This window comes from Podarcis erhardii (assembly GCF_964252035.2).
Source record: "Podarcis erhardii genome assembly, chromosome: 14".
NCBI classification, from domain to species: Eukaryota; Metazoa; Chordata; class Lepidosauria; order Squamata; family Lacertidae; genus Podarcis; species Podarcis erhardii.
The window spans coordinates 35,425,067-35,449,296 of NC_138503.1; the positions used below are offsets into that span (position 1 = coordinate 35,425,067).

General features: G+C 41.4%; 1 protein-coding gene across 2 annotated transcripts in view; it reads right to left on the reverse strand.

Annotated features, from left to right (window-relative positions):
- Positions 1 to 21,607, reverse strand: part of SEC14L5 (SEC14 like lipid binding 5) — a 45,064-nt gene extending 23,457 nt beyond the window's left edge. Inside the window, exons 1-3 of one of the 2 annotated variants that reach the window (XM_081840461.1) lie at positions 21,348 to 21,607; positions 11,312 to 11,446; positions 10,222 to 10,297 (exon numbers count right to left, since the gene is read on the reverse strand). In XM_081840461.1, coding sequence (XP_081696587.1) covers positions 10,222 to 10,284 — 63 coding nt within the window. In that variant the 5' untranslated portion in view covers positions 10,285 to 10,297; positions 11,312 to 11,446; positions 21,348 to 21,607. The remainder of the gene's footprint in view (positions 1 to 10,221; positions 10,298 to 11,311; positions 11,447 to 21,347) is intronic. The other variant, XM_081840462.1, reaches the window with a different exon arrangement.
- Between the last annotated feature and the right edge of the window lie 2,623 nt (positions 21,608 to 24,230).

The window sequence follows — 24,230 nt, forward strand, 5'->3', positions numbered from 1 at the left end:
CCTGGTGGTACCAAAGATTGAAGCCAAGACCCTCTGAATGCAAAGGATGTGACCTACCATCGAACTGTACCCACTGCCCAAACACAATACGAAAAGTCAGGACACAAAAACCCTGGATAGCTATTAAAAATAGTAATAAGATAAAAGAATGTTACATGCCATGCCCAATCTCCGCTGAGTAGTAGTTAAGATTTCAGGGGGTTCCAGGCACTCACCCAGAGTTGTGTTTCCATTGGAAAATCAAGGCACAGAGGAGTCTGTAGTGTCTTAGAAATATGGTTTATTCATACATATCTACACCTGAAGCCTTCAATGGAGAGAGAGTGCAAAACATTACACCCCAAGAGTGTCCTTTGTTGCTCCTTTCATAGCTTCTGCAAGCTTGGGACCAAAGCAGCAGCCAGTTATGCCCCCTGTTTCTCAGTGCAGCCTCTCCTAGCCAGTGCACATGGAGTTCTCCCTAATTTCCAGAACACCTTGCCAAAAACCTATGTGTAAGAGGACAACTTGTTTTCCTGTAACATCACACCCATGCTGCCCAGGCAACCTTCCATAAGGTCTTTTGTCTTGTGGATGGCTTTTGCAAACCACAGAGCCTAGGGCTTGCCGATCAGAAGGTCGTCAGTTAGAATCCCCACGATGGGGTGAGTTCCCATTGCTTGGTCCCTGCTGCTGCCAAGCTAGCAGTTCGAAAGCACATTAATGTGCAAGTAGATAAATAGGTACCGCTCCGGCAGGAAGGTAAACAGCTTTTCCATGCGCTGCTCTGGTTTGCCAGAAGCGGCTTAGTCATGACCTGGAAGCTGTCTGCGGACAAACACCGGCTCCCACAGCCAGTAAAGCAAGATGAGCGCCGCAATCCTAGAGTCGTCTGCGACTGGGCTTAATGGTCAGGGGTCCCTTTACCTTTTAAATGGCAGGGCCATTATCAAGGCTCTGATTAAACCCTAACACCCAATAATTTAGAGGGGGAAACCTGGGAGATCCCTGTTCCCCCACTAACTCATAACAAGAACTTTTGAAGACTGTTTAATTACTTTTTATTTGTATAAAGGATATTTTTAGTTAAAAAAATAATACATTTCTTTCCTCCTCATTTTTTATATCAACTTTTAGTTTCAAGTAGCAAGTTTAGTTTCAACTGCCCTGTTGCCCCCAAGTTCCTAGCCCATCCTTTGGGGGGGTATTGTTTTGTTCTTCTTATTATTATGTATTTTGTATTTTTATGCTGTGTACTTCCCTGAGATCTACAAATGAAGGTTGATATACAAATTTAATAAATCATCACAGTCATTTTCTAGCTAAAACACAAAGCCCTTGTGTTATGTAAGATGCCCTGTCCCCAACTGGCTCTTGGAAATCAATACAGACTATGGGAAACACACAACTACTGTTATTTTTTAAGCAGTTGTTGTTAGACTGGCTCATACAAAAATCAGTTGCTATGTGGCAGAAGTTGACCAATAGATATGTCACAGTAGTAAAGGATCTACAGTGATGGTCTCCAGAGACAATGCTATGCAGAGCTACTATTTTGGGCAGAATCCCAAAAACATAGAACAATGGAGCATTTTAAGAAAAACACAATAGTCTGTTTCAGGCCAATGGGGGCTCTGGCAAGTGTGGAATGGCTTATACTGAAAAACTCAATTATGCTAGATTTTAGAACACGCCTTTGGACTTCTATATCCAGGACATTTAACAATCAAGATATTTTGCAGCACAGTCGCTGATCACAACTCAGGCAAGCAGTGAACAGCTGATGTTATATTTAACATGGTTCACCTTTAACATGACAACTTTGCTAAGGATTAAATTACATTTGATGATGCACAAGTTAAATGACCTCTCAACTTCGTGTGGTGCAAAATTCCTGTATGGATCAAATAAGGGGAGAATAAAGTAGGTAAGGTTTATATAGGTTTATTTCTCAGGATTTGCTAGGGGAAATGATGATAATAATAATAATACATTTAGGGATGAAAATCTTCAAAAGATAGATGAAAGTTGTTTCAGCTGGAACTTGAGAAGGAAATGGCATTATGAATAGATGCAAACCCTTTCTATAAAATAAGATGTATTCCTAGAAAGGTTCTAAAAAGATATACATTAACCCAGCATTTCTCTCAATATATGTGATTTTAAAACAAGATTTGGAGTCCTGCTGAAATTGTGGAGCGGAGCAAAGAGAACCAACTGTATTCTGGCTGATTTTAGATGTCAAACATATCACACGGCAGAGCAAACTCAGTAAAGGCTAACAGAGCCAATGTGTATCTGCATAATTTTCACAAAGTAATAAGCCCTACATGTGAGACTTCTATGGATTCTAACAAAAATTCAGAAGTGTATTTTTTGATCAGAAAAGTGACTGCAATGACAAAAAAGCAATTATTTTGTTTGGTAAAGACTGAAACACAAATGTACAAAGGAGGACATTAGCTTCTTATTAGCTCTTGCATCTTGCCACTATGTCAAGGAGCTTAAGAGTGGCAGTTAAGCCTTACAGCCATCCTGTGAAAGGTGGCCATTTGCCCAACGTCATCTAATGAAATTTGCAGCCAAGCAGGGATTTGAACCTGAGTATTCCAAAGCTGCAGCCAATGCACCACACTAGCTTTCTTTTAGCCAGCATTTAAGTGTCTATGCCAGTCTTCCCCAACCTGGTGCCCTCCAGATGCTTTGGACTTCAAGTTCCATCTTCCCTGACCTTTTGACCATGCTGACTGGGGCCAACAGGAATTGCAATCCTAAACATCTAGAAGGCAGCAGGTGGAGGGATATCAGCACCGATTCTACCATCAGAGGACTACTACACAAGCTATTCTTTCATCTTATCATGGTCTATTATTGTATGCCAGGTAGGACAAGGAGGGAACAAAGCACAGAGGCAGTATCAAGGGCAGTGAACTAGGCAAACCTTGTTGGCAAGCAAAGGAAAAGAAGAAGTTCAGCCAGTGAGGACAGCTGGCTGAGAACAGCAATGTATGTGTCACTCTGTGATTGACAAGACAGTTTCCACTTGCCAGGGACTGCAGTGAAATTTCATTAACTGGAATATGTAATCAAAACCAAGTCCTCGGTCAGAGTTTTATAGTTACCTGATTTGCATCTATTCAAAAGGCCATGGCTAGGTTATTTAATCACATGGGGTCCAAGGACTGAGTTTTGTATGTCTGAAATAGGACACTACTTCAAAGATTCTGTGTTCTACATTGTTGTTGTTGTAGTTGTTGCTGTTGTTGATAAAGTCACTTTCTTAAAAAATGTGATCCAAACAAACTTACAAAAATACTGTAAATAAAGAACTGTTAAAGTGAAGGCATTCAAGCCTTAGCTGGCTAGGTCATATCACGGCTATATAAATACCAATTCTCTGAAAATTCTCTTTCCTATTTCAGGTTTTTCGAATATATATTTCTCCTGTTATGCTTAAAAATGGCAAATTAAATTAATTTCTTTTATTTCTTTTTAGGAAAAAGAACCAGACTCAGTCAATAAATATTTTTTTAGGCACAGGAACAAAGGAGGGCTAGGAATACCCAATCTTGAACAATACTATGCAGCTTTCTAAATTAAAACAAAATAAAAAAATTCCTTCCAGTAGCACCTTAAAGACCAACTGAGTTAGTTCTAGGTATGAGCTTTCGTGTGCATGCACACTTCTTCAGATACACAATATATGTATCTGAAGAAGTGTGCATGCACACGAAAGCTCATACCTAGAACTAACTCAGTTGGTCTTTAAGGTGCTACTGGAAGGAATTTTTTTATTTTGTTTTGACCATGGCAGACCAACACGGCTACCTATCTGTTTCTAAATTAAATCATTGACACCCTCATTAAAGGCAAAGTGGATATTTCATGGGTACAAACAGAAAGCACCCACACAAGACTATTGGTACATGCTCTGCCCTTCCTGTGGTTGTCTCACAGACAAGAAAAGGTGGGCAATCCATTCTTAAAAGTAACATTGATGGTGTGGTGGAACTGGAACTCAGTTTTGGCTCCTAGGCTTTCACCGCGGATGCCTCTGTTAGATCACTCCTCATTAAAACATGCAGATAAATATAAGCAACTCCTAGATTTCGAAACAAATGGTTTCTATAGAATTAGAGATAAGTTTGTAAGAGCTAAAGCAATCGCAAAATAGGAGCTGGTGGCAAAGACATAAGGCCTAAAATTGTCATGGCTGCAACTGTATCAATGGTGCACTTTTGTAAAGTATCTGGAATGCATGGGTGAGGGCTTCGGACCCTTGACACTTTTTGATTCACTATGTAGCAGACCTAGCCATGACACAAAACATCTTCCTCCCAGAATCTCAGCACTATAAAACACCTGGCTGCAAATGTTTAACTAGGCAACACTGTTAGTACACAAATTCAACACAGACACAAGTGTACATGTATAGCCGCTATCAGGTTCCTTGAAGCTGTGACCTAGCCTGAACCTGCTTTGTGCAATACCATATTATCACAACACATGGAGATTTAGCTGTAGGCCTAACAAGTAGGAAAAAGTTGTGACTAAATGCATATTTCAGGATGAAGCACAATGCTCAAATGAATACTGTACAACGGAAGAGCTACACAACAGGAATGCTATGGGGACTGTTCTTTCAAGTTATTCAGGGAAAAGTTTCTAAGCAAACAGACCTCAGCTATAGCCGTAAGTCAGTACAAAATGCTTGGTTTTAATTTTAGCAGATGGTAGAAAAGAATTGTGTGTTCTGCAAGTTATGCCAGCTAGGGCATTCAGATGGAATGGGCATGTGCCTATCCAGAGTCCCATATATCAGCATTTTGCTCTCAGCATAATTAGGAACTTCCCATATCTGTATATGAGGATCAACCTGACTATAAATGAAGCTGTCTGATCAATAGTCCTAATACCAATCACAAATGTGAAGTCCCCCCCCCCCCCGCCCGACTGCAGGATAATGAGAGGAGCAGCAAAGAAACTGGACAAAGCCTGGCACCTGTTCTGCAATACCCACAGTGACAGAGTGCACTGTCACAATATCTCTATCTTATGGGCAGGATGAAGTTGTTTCCTATGCATTCTACTTGTGGAAAAGTTATCGCCAAGTCTATTTACTCATTTCAACTATATAGCAAATAGTAATGATTAACAGCCCAGATTAAAGTAAAGATAGGATCAGAGTGGCTGCTGGTTTTGCTTATTATTCTATGAAGAAGAAGAAACGTGGGCATTACAAGTAAAAATTCAAACATATGTTTTCGCACACAGCGTAGCAAAAGAGAAATTGCAAATGTTCAATGCAAAAACAGTAATTAATAATAATAATAATAATAATAATAATAATAATAATAATAATACATTTATACCCTGCCCATCTGGCTGTGTTTCTTCCCCAGCCACTCTGGGCAGCTTCCAGCAAAATATTAAAATACAACAATTCATCAAATATTAAAAGCTTCCCGAAACAGGGCTGCCTTTAGATGTCTTCTAAAAGTCAGATAGTTGTTTATTTCTTTGACATCTGGTGGGAGGGCGTTCCACAGGGCGGGCGCCACTACCGAGAAGGCCCTCTGCTTGGTTCCCTGTAACTTCGCTTCTCACAGTGAGGGAACTGCCAGAAGGCCCTCAGAGCTGGACCTCAGTGCTTGCTCAGAAACTCTTTTCCTAGTCTTCTTTTTGGTCAGTCTTATGGCTACTTCCTAGTTATTTTTTCTTCAGGGAAATGCATTTGAAAGTTAGTCCTGTAAGAAAAATCATAAACTGGCAAGCAGTTACAAACCAATGATGAGTCAGACATAATGTATGAGAGTCTGGAAATGGATTAGCCTATCTATGTATCTGCCATAACTCCCCTCAACACCACCACACACATTGCATGACAGTACAGCTGCCAGGCCACATACGAAGGGGTCAATGAATACTGTAAGCTAGCTCCATATTGTGTCTGAATCTACAATTACAAAATACATCCCTAAGCAACAGTACATTCACAAACCACACAAAGTCGTGTTCCATTGCAGATGTATTTCCTATGTGGCTGGAGTATGGAGATACACCTATGGCTGGAGTATGGAGATACACCTATGGTGTATCTCATGTGCAGAGCCATCCAAGGATACAGTAGGCCACTGGGGACAAGTCTGCCATTTTGACATTCGGGTAGGGACAGAGCTCTGTCAAACCACTTTAGCTGCTCTCCACAAACCTCTGAAATCATCAGCTCAAGTCTCCTAACTGCTTCAAAGGAAATTCAGTCGCTAAGGAACTGCTCTTTGCTGCAGGGAGAATCCTCTAACGAATGCAAAGCTTGAGGGAGTAAAAGTCTGTCACATTATGCATATCCGAGTTAAGATTCTGATTTGAGAAACTTTAAATAAAAATTAAAATATTAGGGCCTCTGGGGTCTATATTTTAGGAAGTGGCTGTTTCAAGGAACTAGATTATGTTTGACCTACATACGGTGACAACTTCTCATAGGATGGATCAGTACAATGTCAGTACCTGATGTTGAGATAAGTATGGGGAAACTAATCCAGTAAATTCATTAAACTCAACCCCATGGAAAGCACAAAGTATTTGCAAACAATCACAGTGGGTCTGCATACCACCCCTTTAAGCACAGTGTCTTCAGAAAGACTATCAAACCACATGTAGTATAGCAGTGACTACAGCATCTCTGTTAATTATGGAGTGTGTACTGTTGAAAAACGTGATATTTTTTTTTTTATATGATTTATTATGCTTACGCACCAACAAGAAACATAAAAAGAAAATATTTATGTCATTTGTTACAAATTACACCGTTAACCAAAAAGAATAAATTTGTATAATTGACAATAAATCTTCTTGAAATACATTGACTTCCCGTCTTCTCCATACTTCATTTCTAGTTTACTAACTTTTTGCATACATCTATCTATTCATTTTACAATAAAACATTATTTATCCTGTATCCTTATTTCTTACTTAGTACAACTACAGAGGTTATTCAAAAGCAGCAACCGAATTCAGACTTCCAGTTGTTCTTAAGATATGTTTTAAGAGGTTCTCATTTTACAATAAATACTGGTTTTGACTTATCCTTCATTCTTTCAAATAATTTGGCTAACTCTGCATATTCAACTAGTTTCTGTAATCATTCTGACCTCGAAGGGGTTTCCCAAAGATACAAAAGATACAAAAGATGATCCTGCTCTTCAGCAGCACCCCAACTTTTATGTAGTCGTCCTCACAAGTTGACATTTTCTACAGTCACTTCCTAAATCTCCACTCAAAGTTTCTGTCTACCCGTCTGCACATTCCTCAAGTGCATTTATTGTATTCCTCATAAGAACAGGCTTTAACGTTCCATCTGTTTATGCTGGCAAGGAATTGGTGAATTCCAAACCAAAACAACATAGAGATCCAGGGCCCCACTTGCCTAGAAGCCAAGCCCTTTGATATTGTTCCTTTGATATTCTCATGCTCTTTGATATTGGCCCTTTGATATTGTTATGCTCAGAATCACATTATTGCTATTACAAAAATGTTCTCGGGCTAAATCCTAGCACTAAAAACAAAAGCTAGTGCTAGGTGTTGCCTTAAGTTAAATCATTTAAGCAACATATTTATGCTTAACTGTATAATGTAATCAAGTTTCATTTTGGCAGTTACACTTTCTTGTAAGTAGCAATCTTTTTGCAACCTAGGCATCGTGGACAGACTGCACCATGTTTTTCTAGAAGCTCTTGAGTTCACACATGTGATTTAAGATATAGTTGAGGATTCAAAACATTCAGGATTCAGTTTTGTTTTTACCAGAGCATAATTCATTTAGCATGTTAGTTTCACTTTCTATAAATCCAAGGGGTTACAACAGTACATAAGATTGCCTAAGACATTTTGTCAAGTAGAGAAAAATTATGAAATAAAAAATGCAGCAAAAAGAAGTGCATCAATATTTGGTCTTTAGAAGATATATGCTACCAAACTTACAACAGATTTGTCTAGCTGCAACCCTCCTGTATTAACAGCCAATTTACTGACAACCACCTGACATCAACCATCTGTGTCTAATGGAGCTGAAGTGCACATAGGTGCTTGTTCTGTTTACCAGTGCCTTTGTGTTGAATACTGCAAAACACTCTAAGGAAGGAAGTCAGGGAACTGTCACTTGAGATACCAAATGTACTTGGAAACTTTCAATGCAATGACAACTGCTTTTGTCATCCACAACTCCACATGTTAATAGAAAATAATTCATATGCTTGCCTGCCTCTCTCTCTGAACTGCAGCTTGCAGAGAACTTTAAATGGACTAATTCTGCAGTCAAAAGTACTAAATGCCCACAAGGGATACAGGAACATATGTCTCTTCCCCCTGGTGTGAGTCAGATAGATCTGGTAAAGATAGATGACGTTAGCAGAATAGACTTAGCCACAGTTGTTAAGACTCTCCTTCCAACTTTGTTTTTCAACAAGATCTGAAGCAAGATGCACAATACACTGGGATTTTCAAAAAGCAAATATTTAGAGAAGCCAGGGATGCCAGACCTGAGTGCAAATGAAGGCAGGGAGAGGAACTGCTAAGTTTCCTGAAGTCACTTGGTTATTTTAATTAAAAAATGAGAGCTGCTCTCAGAGGCATTCAAAATCACCACCAACATTGGCACAGTGTATTTCTACACCAGATACGGAGGAGGCAGCAAGATCTCAAAGGCCACAGTTTTCAAAGGACCCCTAAATATGGCAAAAGGTGGAAGCCAATTTGTACCATAAGGACATAAGAAGAGTCCTGCTGAACCAGACAAACATCCTTCTAGTCCAGCATTTTGTTCTCACAGTAGCCAAGAAGATGGCTATAGGCAGCTCACAAGAAGAATATGACAGCAATAGCACTTTCCTACTTGTAATCTCCTGCAACTGGTATCCAGAGATGTATTGTCTCTAACAGGGTAGGTTGATAGTGATTGATAGTGATATATAGCGACATGAATCTGTCTAATCCCCTTTTAAATCTGTTAGTTGGGGGCCTCACTACATCATGTCAGAACAAATTTCATTGTTTAACAAGGCACTGTATGGAGAAGTACTTTATTTTATAGTTCTTGTAAATTCCAAAATTCAGTTTCATTTACTAACCCCAGGTTCTAGTATTATGAAGAAAAAACTACCTCTATCCATATTCTCCACATCATATATAATGTTATACATTTATGTTCCTTCCCAGCCCTTATTCACCTTTTTTAAAAAAACTAAGACTTGTAACCTGTAACTATTGCTCATTTGGGAGTTGCTCCAGCCTCTTCATCATTTTGGTTGCTCTTTTTACACTTTTACCAGCTCTACAATATCTTTTGAGGGCCAGCAACCGGAACTGTGAACTGTATTCCAAGGGCAGTTGCACCATAAATAATAAATTATTTCCAGTCCCTTTCCTAATGGCCCCTAAAATGTGATGTGCCTTTTTCACAGCTACCACACACTGGATTAACATTTTCATCAAACTATTCACCATTATCCAATAATTATTTCCTGCTCAGTCATCAGTTCACACCCCATTTCATGTAAATGTGAAGTTACAATTTTTGCCCCAATATACATCATTTTACACCTTGCACGGAACCACATTTGCCTTTTTACTACCCATTCACCCAGTTTGGAGAGATTATTTTGGAGCTCCTAGCAGTCCCTTTTTTGTTTTTACCACTGTAACTTTTACCACAAGTTTACATCATTAGTAAACTTGACTACCTCACTGCTCACTCCTAACTCCAAATTATTAATGAAAACGTTAAATAAAAGAAGTGGTCCCAATACAAATCCTTGGGAAAACCACTTCTTACCTATATTCATGGTGAAAACATTCCATTTATTCCTACTCTCAGCTTCCTGTTCTCTAACCAGTTACTAATCCATAACAGTACCTGCCTTTTAATCTTATGACTGCTAAACTTGCCAAATCTATTTTTTTACATTCCTTTCTGATAATTACTACAAATAAATTCAGCACTGGATGACAAAGAAGTTAGAAATTTTTTTTTGTGAAGTTGTGAAATTATGGTACCTTATGACAAGAAACCCAATTATAAGTTGATCCTACAGAAAATTTAACCAAAAGAACAGATATAACCTTTCATATAGTGCAAATCAACACATCCTAACTCAGAATACCACATAAATCAGAGGCTTCTGAATATTTTTTTGAGCCTCTAAAGCTATGAAAGACACCAGAGAAGTAATGAGAAATACCACTTACCGCCATGACCAGCTCAAATGGGTATTTGTAGACCCTAACAGGAGACTGATATTTTTGCACCATTTTTACTTCACACCTGTAATGAAAGATAACAGAAACCTGTTTTAAAAAAGAAATCTACTTTGAACATCACACAGCAAGCCTAAACATACGCACTTTAGACTCTGCAGTAGAACTGCTATTCGTCCCTTGGTGATCAAAGCCAGGAGACAGAACAGAAGCAGAGGTTCAACTAAGATGGGCCAGATTTCAAATATGGGTACCCAAGAAAAAGAAGCCGTTTGTATGTGAGTCCCCAAATATTATAACCCTTTCCTTTTATCTTATGTTTGATGTCATCATATCACCACCCTGAGACTAATGCTTTTGATTTTAAAGGCTGTTTAAACCAACCACATTCAAATTTGTGCCCAGCTGTGCTAAAGTCATTTGATTTTTAATAGAAGGGGGGGGGGAGAGAAAATCCAGATGCAAGCTAGCATACTTTTACAAAATGTTCTATGCACAGTTGGGGAAATTACACCATTCTGACAAGTGACTCAAAACCAGCTGGTTACCTTGAAATGAACAAAAAAAGCCATGTGGGATTGACAATACCCATCTCTGCAGTTCAGTTACCCGAACCACTGGAATTCCTCCATCTGCCCCCATCAACAGCTTTTAGCCCGCACACGCATGCCAGTTACAAGAACACTGAGAAATAATGAATGCACTCTAACAAAAAGCTCATTGAGTTCCATTCTGCAAACACTGTAGAATATGCTGCCTCCATTATTAATACTAAATGCCCAGGAATGCTAGAAGTCCAGAAGGCCTCTAGGTTTAACTTTTCTCACAAATATTCCAGGACTGAAAAGGCAAGCCACCATACAAGCACTGAAATCAACACTGGGAACAAAGAGCTAATCAAAGAGAGCTTGAGTCAACTGTGGGAAATGAAAGAGTTAAAAACACATAGGTTCTCTACACCCACCTTCAGGAAGCTCTCCATCTAAAAGCCATTTAATGTTCTTAAGAACTACTTGTACAATTAAGTTCTCTGATAAAGGAGAGGAAAAGAGAACATGGCCATTCATGGCCTTACGGATACCTGGAGTTTGCAAATTGCTTTAATCAGTCCATTAATTTTCAGAAGGTCTCAACACTTCAAGTCCACTAAGCAACCATCTGCGAATTGTGAAGTCTTGGATAAGAGTTATCACTGGTACTACACCGATAGGAATATCTAAAAGACAGAGCACATAAAGGCAGTGTTGGTGAGCGCTAACAGGACAGTCAAGCTGCAGAAAGCTTTGCTGATATCATATAACAGACACCCAAGCTACAAAAAGTGCAGGGTACCTTACAACGTAAGGATGTAAGTCCAGTACTTGGAGTGCACAGGGGACATATGAGTAGGTGCTAACAAAGTGAAGGAATATTATCTGCAAAATAAATTTAACTGTAGTCTGCCTTGCACTTGCTGACCTACCATCTAAGAAATTCATGTTACATTCTGCAGGAAGTTCAGCATTCTAAGGAAGCCTTGACCTGCCCTGGGCTATCAAGCAGCTACCAGTAGCTGCTAAAATGTTGGGAAAGTATAGGCATAAGCCAGCATTTGCACTTTACTGAACTTTGGGATAATGCAACAAGTAAATTCATACAAGTGTATTTCATAAGATAACTACTCTAATCTTTTAATATTTTGCTTGCATTGTACCAAGCAGATTATCACAGATTCCTTTCTTGCTTGCTTGCTTTCCTTTCTCTCTCTCTCTCTCTCTCTCTCTCTCTCTCATACACACATACAGTACCTACCAATGGAGGCAAGCTTGCTGAGTAAATTATCCCCTTGTTTTTGTTCACAACAGCATGATCACATTTCCCTTCAGCTTTCTAGGGACAAAACCCCCAATTTACCATCTGCCCAGGTAAGAAGAGGCTCCTGCCTTCATTGGATAAGAATGAAATGTATTACTCAGGCCTTGTGCTTGGTAACACTGTTCTAGGGAAGGGGATCCTATTTCCCTGTGGCAACTGCAAACCTGGTCAGACAACAAGCACAAAAGAGATGACTTTTTATGTTATTGTTCCCCCAACACCCCTAACTACCGCTGTAACAAAGAGCTTCAAAAGCCAGGAACATCTGCTAATGAGGACTACAAGATTCAAGGCACATGATATTTTTTTTTAGAATTAAAATCTGCTATATATTTTGGAACATGATTTGGCTGTTTGCATGTCCATTTGTTTGCTCTCTATACATCTGGACGCTTCTTGAGATACCATTCCCAAACTCAGCCTAAGAATTTCCAAAGGGGGGTAGGTGTTCATCACTGTCTTGATTGTCACCATTTTGAACCAATATGGTGAACTGAAGCATGACTTTGGAATGACCTATTTTTTGGCATATGTTTGGCCACCTCTCGAGATACCATCACCAAACTCAGCATGAGAGGTTCCGAAGAGGGGCAGAAAACATCATTGCTGTTTGGACACTGGGCACCAAACTTCAGTTTGACAATACATTGCCTGCTTTTTGACATAGGCCCAGTCACACCTTGAGATATCATTGCCAAACTTGGCATGAGGGATCCTCAGGTGGGGGTCTATGTTGATGTTTGGATGTCATTTTCAATCAAGCTGGTGGACCAAAAGGTGACTTTGGCATGGCTTTGCCCATGGTTTGGAAAAAAATTGGCCACCTCATGAAATATTATTGCCCAACTTAGTACAAGGGTTCACAAGCTGGGGGCAGCAGTCTTCATCAAGGTCTGGACATCAATATGGTAGACTGAAACATGACTGAAATTACTTTGCCCATTTTTTGGCTTAGGTTCAGCTGTCGCTCAAGATATTGTTGCCAAATGCAGCATGAGGGCTCCAGAGCTGATGGTGGCACTCTTCATCGTGGTTTGGATGCATGCTGCCATTTTGAATCAAGATGCTATTTTGAATCACCTGATTTTTGATGTTAGTGGTTCAAAGTCACAAACTACACTATCAATTTAAATATCACATTTTTTCTGGTTTCTACAAAATCTGGGCAGCACCGGGCACTCACTTACAACCCCTGCAATGCAAAAATTGCTACTAAATAATCTGTAAAATGGCCATCCAACCTCTGTTTTCCAATGACATTATCTGCACAGCCAGTTGTTTACTTCTAGTATCTTGTTCTTTTCCTGGGCCATGACCTTCAATAGGAAGGAGTGATAAAATGACCACCTGTGCTCCAAGTTCCTTCAGCTTCCTACTCAGAATCTCACAGTCCCTTGCAATATGCTGCAAGAAGTTTTACAGTGGTTTGGTTCAAATCACAACAGAAGAAGAGAACCACTTCATATAAATGGCTTAACCACTGATGGTGATTAGGCCTCAAACTGATTTCTGTAGAATAGCCTTCCACAGGCAAGAACCTTTCATAGACAAAAGCATATTTCATGTGTCCAAACCCCTTAAAGTTTAAGTACCCATTCAAAAATCCAGAGACTCTGCATCACCATCTGTGTCTTGTTTCTCTAATGTGTTTCTTAAAACAGCAAATTGAGTTTGCAGCCCTTAGCTAACAGGGCTGTATTGGAAAAGCAATTCATTGAACAACTGTATGTGTGGAAGGCTGTGTGAGAACATATTTTTATTAATTTAATGAAAAACTAAGAATACAATAACAAGGAACAAAAATGCCCATCCTTCCTAAGTCTAACTTTGCAGCTATGTCATCATCTTTTCCTTAAGTAGACACGGAGCTACTGGCCTGCCATCTTCTCAGTCAGCTTCATCCGACTTTAAATTGACCACTTTCCAATTATGGGGTTCCCTGTAAGCTTAGGAGGGGCTTGTCACTGAGAAGCACTTCCCTGCTTACTACCAATGTTCTCATGCAATGTGCAGGTAGATTCTAGGGCCTAGACCATGCTATGAAAACTACAGTTCACAGAAACTGCAGATAAGAAAGTATAGTTGCAGCTGTGATATATATTCCACACTGCAGATTGAAGGCTCACCATTACAGAGTACTCTTACTCATAAAAATGCCTGCACACTAAAGCTAGGTGGTAGGGACTGGGAGAAGGGTTCTAACCAAGCATCCTCCCTAAGATGCTAGCTTCCTATATGCAGAGAATGGGGGGGGGGTTGCCTGAAGAAGCATTCAATCTTATGAGCCCCCACTTGATTCTGAAGTGACATAATTCACATGGCTTGACAGCAAACTCCCAGAATCCTCTGCAGAGATTCCTCAGTAAATAAGTCAATACAGAAAGTATTCCCTCAAAGTAGAATGTATGTAACTCCCTATTGGAGCCTTGTTCAAAAGAGACTGTGCTTACCAATTATGTCTGAATACACAAGAGGCGTTATGTTACCCTGTGATTTAGAGTCTACAAGGCAGAAACATTAAAGATTGCTTTTAAAAATACCTAGAGATTGGTTGGTGACCTAAGGACACTAAAAAGGAGGAACAGGTAATTGCCACATAAGCCATTTACTTTGTGACAAGAAGTCACTTAAGATTGTCAGTCACTTGTCACCATCTTTAAAGTTTTACTTCCAGTTCTGCTTCCCTAAGGCTCATGACTAAGTCTTCTCCCAACTTTACACATCTAAAAGCACAGCAATTCTTTCCCACCCACACTCTCCTTTTTTCAAGTCCTAGCCCCTATAGTTATATAAGCTTTTTATTATTATTTAAGGAGTCTTGCCTACATGGCAGCAGTAAGTGGAAATCCCACTACTGAATATACCCATTTGGCCTCACCACTGGGAGCTCACATGGAAACAAGGCCTTGGCATTTATATCAGCATGAAAGTTGTTAAGCCTACTCAACACAAATGACACTGATCCTACCCAGCAGGAGTTCTTAATCAATGCAGCCAAGACAGCAGAACTATGTATCCACTTCCAAACTAATCCAGTTGTTATGTTTGAAAAAAGTTTATGTTTTCTCATCACTTTTTCTCATTAATTACTGAATTCCTATGACTAGAAAACAGCACCAGCAGAGTCTTGCGTACCTTTTTCAGATGGAGGGTCGCATTCCCTCAAGGGCAGCTTTCCAGGCCACATGCCAGTGGTGGGCAGGACTAGAAGCAAAAGTGGGCAGAGCAATGGATGGGACTCTAACCTTGTACAAAAGGGTACAGTATATTTCAACCACCACAAACTCTGGGTTTTCTATGTACACTCCAACACACACATATATTTTTGTTCCCCAACCAAGCAAGCAAAATACATAATTACAGTTTCAGAACACTATCCAGCCAGATAAACACAGCCAGAGGGCATTTAGCAGGGTCAGTGGGAGCTGTGTGCTGGGCAGAAGGGGTGTGGCCTAGGAAGGGGCTTGGTCTGGGCAAAGTTCCAAGGGCCAGGCAGGGAGGCATCCAGGTCCCAGGTTCCCCAGACATACCTTAAAGGCTAGATGAAATAAAATCAAATGTATGACATGCAGAAATAGGTCAACTAATCTGGAGTACCAGCTGTGCTGCCTGAAGCAAACATATATTACATCCAGAATACCAACCACAGACCCACTTCCAAAATGACACAAAAATATGCTTCATCTCCTGTCTACCCCTCTCCCAGATAGCAAAGACAAAGCATACCCAGGCTAGGGGTGATCCAGCCTATCACAGCTCCTTTTGGCAAGCCAAGACAGCAAGCAGGGACCCACAAGAATAGTTAACCTATTGCTTCACTGCACTCCCATGGTGCAATGCTATAGCAACTACCTCTCTTCTCAGGCCAGTAAGCAGACTCTCTCTCTACCTACTGACCTGAGGAAACAAGCCTGGAAACCTAAAGACAGAAAGTGAGTTGCAACAGCAGCAAGCGGAGATAGATAGTCATAAGGCAAATGCAGCAGGTACCTAAATTAATGTATTACTGTTGTTATCACCAGCAGCAGCACCAGCACCACCAGCAGCAAAGCTATTCTAAATTATCTCTCTGTATGCTGCATAATGCAGGGGAGGAAACCCTACAACCCAGTTGCTTAATTTCATCTAGTTCAGTGTTTCCCAACCTTGGGCCTCCAGCTGTTTTTGGACTACAACTCCCATCATCCCTCGCTAGCAAGACCAGTGGTCAAGGATGATGGGAATTGTAGTCCAAAAACAGCTGGAGGCCCAAGGTTGGGGAACACTGATCTAGTTCACTGGATACACAGGTCACACTGTTGTCTGCCAGCCCAATCCACTTTCAAAGCTCTACTAAGACAGGAGGCTGTCCAATACTGGGCAGCCTCCTGCCCAAGGAGGAATGCCTTTGAAAACATGGATGGACAGCCAATAGCTGACAATAGGGCCCCCAGTTGACATCATTCTGTGGATCAATATTCCCCCAATAGAAAAATGGTTTTCTACTCTAGTATAAAGGTTTGTCTTCCTTGAAAGAGAAGAGTTAATCTTCTCGATGGGAAGACTGCTTCAGTGTGTATGTTTACTCTGTAGCAGCAGCAGCTATTTAAAGCAAGCAAGTTTGAGAGCTGAATCCTTAACCTGGATTAGCTGTATCTTTAACCTGATATGCCAGACCCATCATTTAACTGCACAGTAATTTTTCCCTTGGTACGTAGCAATAATGTCAGAAACAAACTCAATGTACTTTTCAGGCTTAACTTATCCTGTAAAATATCCTACTGATTCAGGAAGAAGAAGTAAATTACACACCTGGCTATGACTGTATGGCAGCTTCTGTAGTCTCAGCAGTACATGGTGGGGGCAAACCTCTGTTGGATACTCTAGAAATCTGTTGGCAGACACTGAAGGCAATATAAATCTAGATGGACCAATGGACTGACTTGGTATAAAGCAGCTTCATATGTTGATTTAGGCCATGGGTAGGCAAACTAAGGCCCAGGGACCAGATCCGGCCCAATCGCCTTCTCAATCTGGCATGCGGACGGTCCTGGAATCAGCGTGTTTTTACATGAGTAGAATGTGTCCTTTTATTTAAAATGCATCTCTGGGTTATTTGTGGGGCCTGCCTGGTGTTTTTACATGAGAAGAATATGTGCTTTTATTTAAAATGCATCTCTGGGTTATTTGTGGGGTATAGGAATTCGTTCATTTTTTATTTAAAAAAATATAGTCCGGTCCCCCACAAGGTCTGAGGGACAGTGGACCGGCCCTCTGCTGAAAAAGTCTGCTGACCCCTGATTCAGGTTGTACTTGGGGAGCAGTGTTTGAACAAGGCACAGATTTTGAGAAATTACTGCCACTACAACACATACAACAATGGAAGAGGTACATGTGAATGAGAGTGTCGAGTCTGCTTTTCAGTTAGGCATCAGCAGCCTACTGCAGAGGGATAACAATTCTGATTAAATAAACACAGGCAACAGTGATGTGGTACATAAAGGAATCCATCATATGTATATGCACATTTATAATTCAAAGAACTGAGGACAGTAAGTGAGCCCATAGGTAAAGATGACTATCTTTTGGAACTTTCTGTGTTACACAGAAAAATATATATGATCTGGAAGAAATGAAAATGGATATATATATATGTAATACTTGCTCATTAAGCTTAAACTTTATTTGCTAACTCAAATACATAGCAAGGCTTACATATATTTTTAGCATTCAAAATAGTGCCTTTCATATTGTTTTTATTCAAACAGTTATTATAAGTATACCTAAGATTAGAGGTGGAGCTGCAAGCTGCTGCACCTTAAAAAATGTTATGCCAATTAACAGGAAAAAGCTGTTAAAGCAAACTATCATACAAACAAAAGGTTGCACTACTTTGGCTTAAGTACTTGTAAACTCAACAGCATTGTGTATAAAATGATGAATCTCTTCTGTATCTAGTAAAATGCTCATTAATGTATGTCCCTATTATGTTGTTAGCATCTGTCTGTCTCGAGAGACAATAGAGTGCACCTCCGGGTGGTGGTAGGCGTCAAATCGCTGTGTTAGCAGCATTGAAATGACCTCCCTGGAGTGCAAGCTTGGGCAGTGTGTATGGAGGTCTTGAGCTGCCCAAACAACAAGACCCCACACTCAGCCTTGCTGATGTGGTCAAAATGTAAATAGAGCAGCACATTTGGCACCAGCTTGGCTGCAGGAGTTGCCAGAAGGAGACGTACAAGGTATCACCCAACCACCCTAGGGACTCGACCCAAGATTTGTGTATGGTTTACCCCTTAGCCTTTTCTTGTCCCAAAGATATCCCACAAGGCAGTGGAGGTTCTCCTAGATGGGCTAACCAGGTTAACAAGCCCCATCTGCTCCTCATTTCCCTCTACAGCATGTGCAGAAACTTTCTTCTTGATCATTGGACCCACAATTAGCCTCATCCGCTCAATCTGCCAGAGCCGGTCTTCACATGCAGAACTCCCTAACTCACCAAGGGGTTGAGACCCATCAGCTATCCTCACCTGGTATAGATGGTCAGTTGAAGCTATTCCCAAGATATGGCTGCTGTTGCAGGGTAGGGCTCAAAGGTGGACAAACTACTCCAGTAGGAGCACAACTTGTGCCCCACCAGAGGTGCTGCCCCTCCCCAACATCCCATACATGCCCTCATTATGTAATCAACAGATAGCATAAGGACTAAGTGTGCATTTGACTATTGAGCAAAACCTCATAACCATACTAGACTCTTAGACATGCTTCATGAAACAGCTGTGCATGCTCCCAACAGTGTAGATTATTACCACCACCATTGTGCTCTGAAAGCTTTCTAGAACTTTCCAAGTGATCACTGTTGGAAACAGAATGGAGGACAAGATGGACCTTTGATCAAATCCAGAAAGCTTCACTATCAACAAAACTAACTGTCCTGAACCAGTATACTATATATACTAGAAAGAACAAGCATGTTTTAAGTTTCTTTCTAATCAACAACTTACAATTTTATACCTGAATTTTGCGATATGTTTATTTATTAGAACATTTTTACTCTGCATCAGTAAGAGACAACCAGTTTAAGAATTAGGGGGACTGAGAAGGGAACCTAGGGATTCAAATAATGTTTATTATTATTATTATTATTATTATTATTATTATTATTATTAAATGTTCAGTTCATCTTTCTAGCAACCCTGTGAAGTTAAGTTGCTTGGGAAGAGCATGTATTAAGAGGAAGAAGGGCTAAGTGCTTAACTTCTATAAAAAGAGATGCAAGAGTTCAAACTTGACAGTATCAAATCTAGAAGCTCTTTCCAACTCCATTTGATGTTCCTAAAGTTCAAGGAACTCAGTAGTTACCAAGCAGAAAATAATATACACTGCATACCTTCCCCCCACCCACAGAGAAAGAACTGAGATTGAACAGAAATTGCCTATATAACATATATTTAGTGCGTACTGCAAGGAGCAGCATCAAGGATGAGGCTTGATTATTTGTTATTGTTAGGGGCACCAAGCTATTGACAAGTATTTTTAGCCCCGAGAAGAGCCTGTGTGTGAGAGAGAGAGACACACCATTCAAAACCAGCCACCTGTTAAATTCTTTTAACTATTAATAATATTAATAACATTACCACAAAACTGCCACTGAACAATTTAACTGGAGATGCTGGGGATTTAACCTGGAACCTTCTACAGGCAAAGCAGGTGCTCTACCACTGAGACCCACCCCATAGGAGAAGTAGAAAGAGAAGAGTGATGGTTTGTGGGTGGGTGAGAGCACATGCATTTGTGCAAGAGGCATCATTCAAAGCCAGCCAACTGTCAAATTCCTTGTTCCACTAAGAATCTGACAGGTGGCCAGCTTTGAATGGTGCCTCAAAACACACACAAAACCTCTTTTCATAGGGAGATTGGGAAGGGCTTTTTGCAGCTGAGTGGCAGAACACCTTCCTTGCATGCAGAAGATCCTGGGGTTCAATCCCCAACATCTCCAGGAAGGACTGAAAGAAAGCCCTGCCTGAAACCTTGGGAAGCTGCTGCCAGTCCATGTAGACAATATAGAGCTAGATGGACCAATGAGTCTGAGTCAATATCAGGCAGATTCCTGTGTTCATCAGGAGCACCCATAGCTGAGCGGCAAAGCAATTGCTTTGCATGCAGAAAGCCCCTGGTTCAACAGGTAGCATCTGCAGGTAGAGCTGGGAATGTCCCCTGCCTGAAATCCCCAGAGAACTGCTGCCAGTCAGTGTAGATAGTACTAGAACTACTTGGCCCAATAGTCTAACAGAGTATAAGGCACCTTCCCAGTGCTTTTCTCTGGGGATATGCAGAGGTACACATACCTCTAAACATTTTGTGAACCTTTGTACTTTTGTCCATTTACTGTATTTATTTTTCCCAATTTGAACAATAAAATGGTGATTTTCTTGGGTCAAAATGAGAGTACCCCTAAACATTTTTTTAGAAAAAAAAGCACTGCACTTTCCTATGGTTCTCTGATTGGGAAAGGGAGGAGATTATTTATTGCATTTATTAGTAGCCTCATAGAAGATTCGCTACAGGGGCAACCTGCAGTTTTACAAACTAGTAACTGCTAAGGTGGAGTGAAGCTCCCAATGGTTCTTCCTCATCCTTCTGAAGCCTTTTGAGGTTGCATACACACCATAATTTTAAAGCACGCCCCTGCTTCTAAGGAATCCTGGGAGGCGGGGACGTTTACCCCATTTGGTAAAGGTAAAGGGACCCCTGACCATTAGGTCCAGTCGTGGCCGACTCTGGGGTTGTGGCTACAATTCCCAGCAAACTATAGTTTTTGTCACACTGGGTGTGTGTGTGTAAACGGGCTTTAAATGTGCTCTCAAAATGTACTGGGCCCCATTGGTGGCTGGGGTGAAGGGATAATGGGGGGTGAGTTGAGATAAGAGAAAATGCCCGTCTTCTGTAGTTGGAATTGTATTTCTATTCGGGATTATTTCTTGCATATTTCGAATATTTCAACCCCCCTCTTCCGCCCTAAAAGCGAGGGGGAAGGAGGTGTCGCTAAGGGGGGGGGGGTAGAAGTGGCCCTGTCAAAATGGGGGGGGGCAGCGCCCTCAGCTTGTCCAGGTGGTGGTGGGGAGCACCCTAGGCCTGTCAAAATGGGAGGGGTCGGCAGCACACAAGGCTTGGTGGTTGTTGTTTTTTTAAAAAGGGGGGTGGCAGCACCTTCAACCAGAGCCATGGGAGGAAAAGGAAAGAGATCCGGCCTCCCGGTTCCCACCCCCCTCTCAGAGGATACTCACCATCATTCACACCAAGGAGAAACCGAAAGAAAAGCCCGCAAGCAGACCCAGACCCAGCGCTTCTGCCGCCGCCATCCTCCTGGTCCTGCCCAGAAGGGTGGGAAGGTGCAGTTTACCTCAGCGCGACGGCTCCCCTCAAATGAAGGGGAGAGGATCGAGGGGGGGGGAGGGTGAAGGGGAGGGGGTAAGGCGGCGAAAAGGCCGGCCGGCGCGCCTCAGCCAATCAAGAGCCCGCCAAGCTCGCACGCGCTGCGGGCTCCCGCGCCCCTGCGATTTCTTGAACAACTGACTCCCCTTCGCCGCCGCGGCTCAGCGCCACGCCCACTGCGCGCGGCCGGGCCACGCCCACCTACGAGAGGAGAAGAACAAGGAGCGAAGGCGGCTTGGCGGACTCCGCCCACCGGCTGCCAATCTTCCGAGAAAGCCCGCCCCTTCTCCTCTGTCCAGGGGAAGGTGGTAGGTTAGAATTAGATCGAGCAGCCGTAGCGCGGCGTGTGATAAGCAATAAATATAACGATCGGAAGGTTCGCAATCCAGAGCGAGCTTGCTTGGGAAGGGGCACAGCTCAGTAGGAGGATGTACTTATTTATTTTCTTGCGTTTGTGACCCACATTTTTCTCCCAAGGACCTCAACGTGGGCATACATGGCTCATATGCCAACTTGAATAAAATATTCAAGGAGGTGGGGGCGGGGAGGCAGGTGAGTCATGCCCCACACAATCGATTACACGAAACGGCACACGCACAACATTTGAATGGCAATGTCTATCAACTTGGGGTGACCCCCTCAAATATTTTATTGAGGGGCCAAAGGGTCCTATGCTCATTTAATCCCCATAACAATACTGTGTGGTAGGTGAGGCTGAAAGGGTGCGATCGGCTCAACATCACCCAGTGAGGTTCATGGCCAAGTGGGGATTTGAACCCTGGTCTGTCAGGTCCTCCTCCTACCCCCAAACCACCACACCCAGCTGGCTATCTAGTAAAGCAACTCCTTTTTTCAGGCGGAAGGCCCCGGGTTCAGTTCTAGACATCTACAGTAAGGGTTAAGAGAGACTTCCTGCCTGAAATCCTAGAGCTGGTGTTTAAATGTCTTTGCTGAATTATGAAAAAGCTATAAGTGGTTGTGGGATGGTGGTTTTCTGGACAATCATCTGCACTCCTGCTTCTCAGAAGAGGTCCTTTCTAAAAATGTGAACCATACTGTTTAGGAATTTCCAGAGGGGTAGCCATGTAAAGCTTTGTTGCAACAAAGACAACTCCTTAATAACAGTATATCTTGTGGCACATTGAAGATAAGCTCTCTAAAGTTTATTATGACATAGGCTTTCATGGGCTACAGTCATTTCCACCAAAGCTTATGCTGTAATAAATGTGTCAGTCTTTGGCCTGGTTCATCCACAACACTAACCTCAAGTGAACCCACAAACAATCAAACAAACTATGGCTTTTCTTCTGCTTTCAAGCAGTTCTTAACTCATGATTTTGTAGTTGGTGAGCATCTGGGGTAGGGTGGCCAAACAAACCATGGTTAGGGGGTTGGGTTCACACATTATGCCAAGAAATAAATAAAAAAACTATGGTTTGTAAACCAACAGCAAACCATGATTTCAGATAGTGGTTTGTTGACTATAAACAAAACACAATTCACCTGTGGGGCAAGGTTTGGATGATCAAACAAATGATGGTGGCTTTCAAAGAGAAAGATGAAATAACTCACCCACAGTTTAATAAACCATGGTGTGGCATTGTGTGTGAACCAGGCCATTCATGTGCCACAATACTTGTTTTTATGTACTGGGAAGGAAGTTCGATTGAATGCATAGTAGCATGGCTTCTCATTGTATACAACTATATTTCTTTTGTCTCATTATTGTTTGTCTGAAAATAAATGTTGCAGGTTTTTGAAACCCCGGTTAAAAACAAACAAACCCTGCAGAACTTCTTCTGCAAGGGGCAACAATGGATCAAGTGAAATGAGTGTGTACACAATGGAAAATGATGCTTCTGTCCTTCTTAAATACTGTTGACTGTCTCCAGCCTAGGAGGGAGAAGGACAAGCTGGTGTGTAAACTCTACAGGTAATTGAGACTCTTTTGTATATACAACCTTAATCTCAGTCTAGTTCTACCTCCACTGTGAGAGGAATCATGCCTCTGAATACCAGTCACTGGGAATCACAGGTGGGCAGATTGCCCTTGAATGTATGTCAAGCTTGCAGGCTTCCCACAGGTGTCTAGCTGGCCACTGTGATAACAGGATGCTGGACTAGATGCGTCATTGACCTGACTCAACAGGTTGGTCTTATGTTTGCAAATGTGATATAGGGGCTTAAATCAGTGAATGCTTCTCCCTCATGAAAGAGAAAGAGCACCCAAGGGGAGGAGGATATGAAGCAGGGCTGATGGGGAGTGTGGCTCAAGAGGATGTGTGGCCTAGGGACACATGAAACAGCATTGCACCCCCATTGATTGAGCCGTGAACTGTTGGCGTATGTTTTGGTGGCAAAAGTGCACCAGAAAATATTTGATATATTCAAATGCAGAAGTTTTAAGTCTACAGTTTTGAATATTCACAACGACTTATATTTAAGAAACTGCCACAAAGCTATATCTAGCATCCTCACTGCACAACTTTCACCATCAGCTGAAGATGCATCTCTTTCCCTGGCTTGAACAGCTAAGGTATTTTGATTTGTAGGACCCACATGTTTTGCTAAATTTCATTCTATTCTGTTCCATTTTGATTTTTTTCACACATTTTTTAAAAATTGCAATGAGTTTATCTGTTTCTATAACTACATACTGTAATGTTGTAAGCTGCTCAGGGATTGTGTGGTGAAGGGTGGGGAAGGAATCTTACAAATAAGGTATTAAAATACAA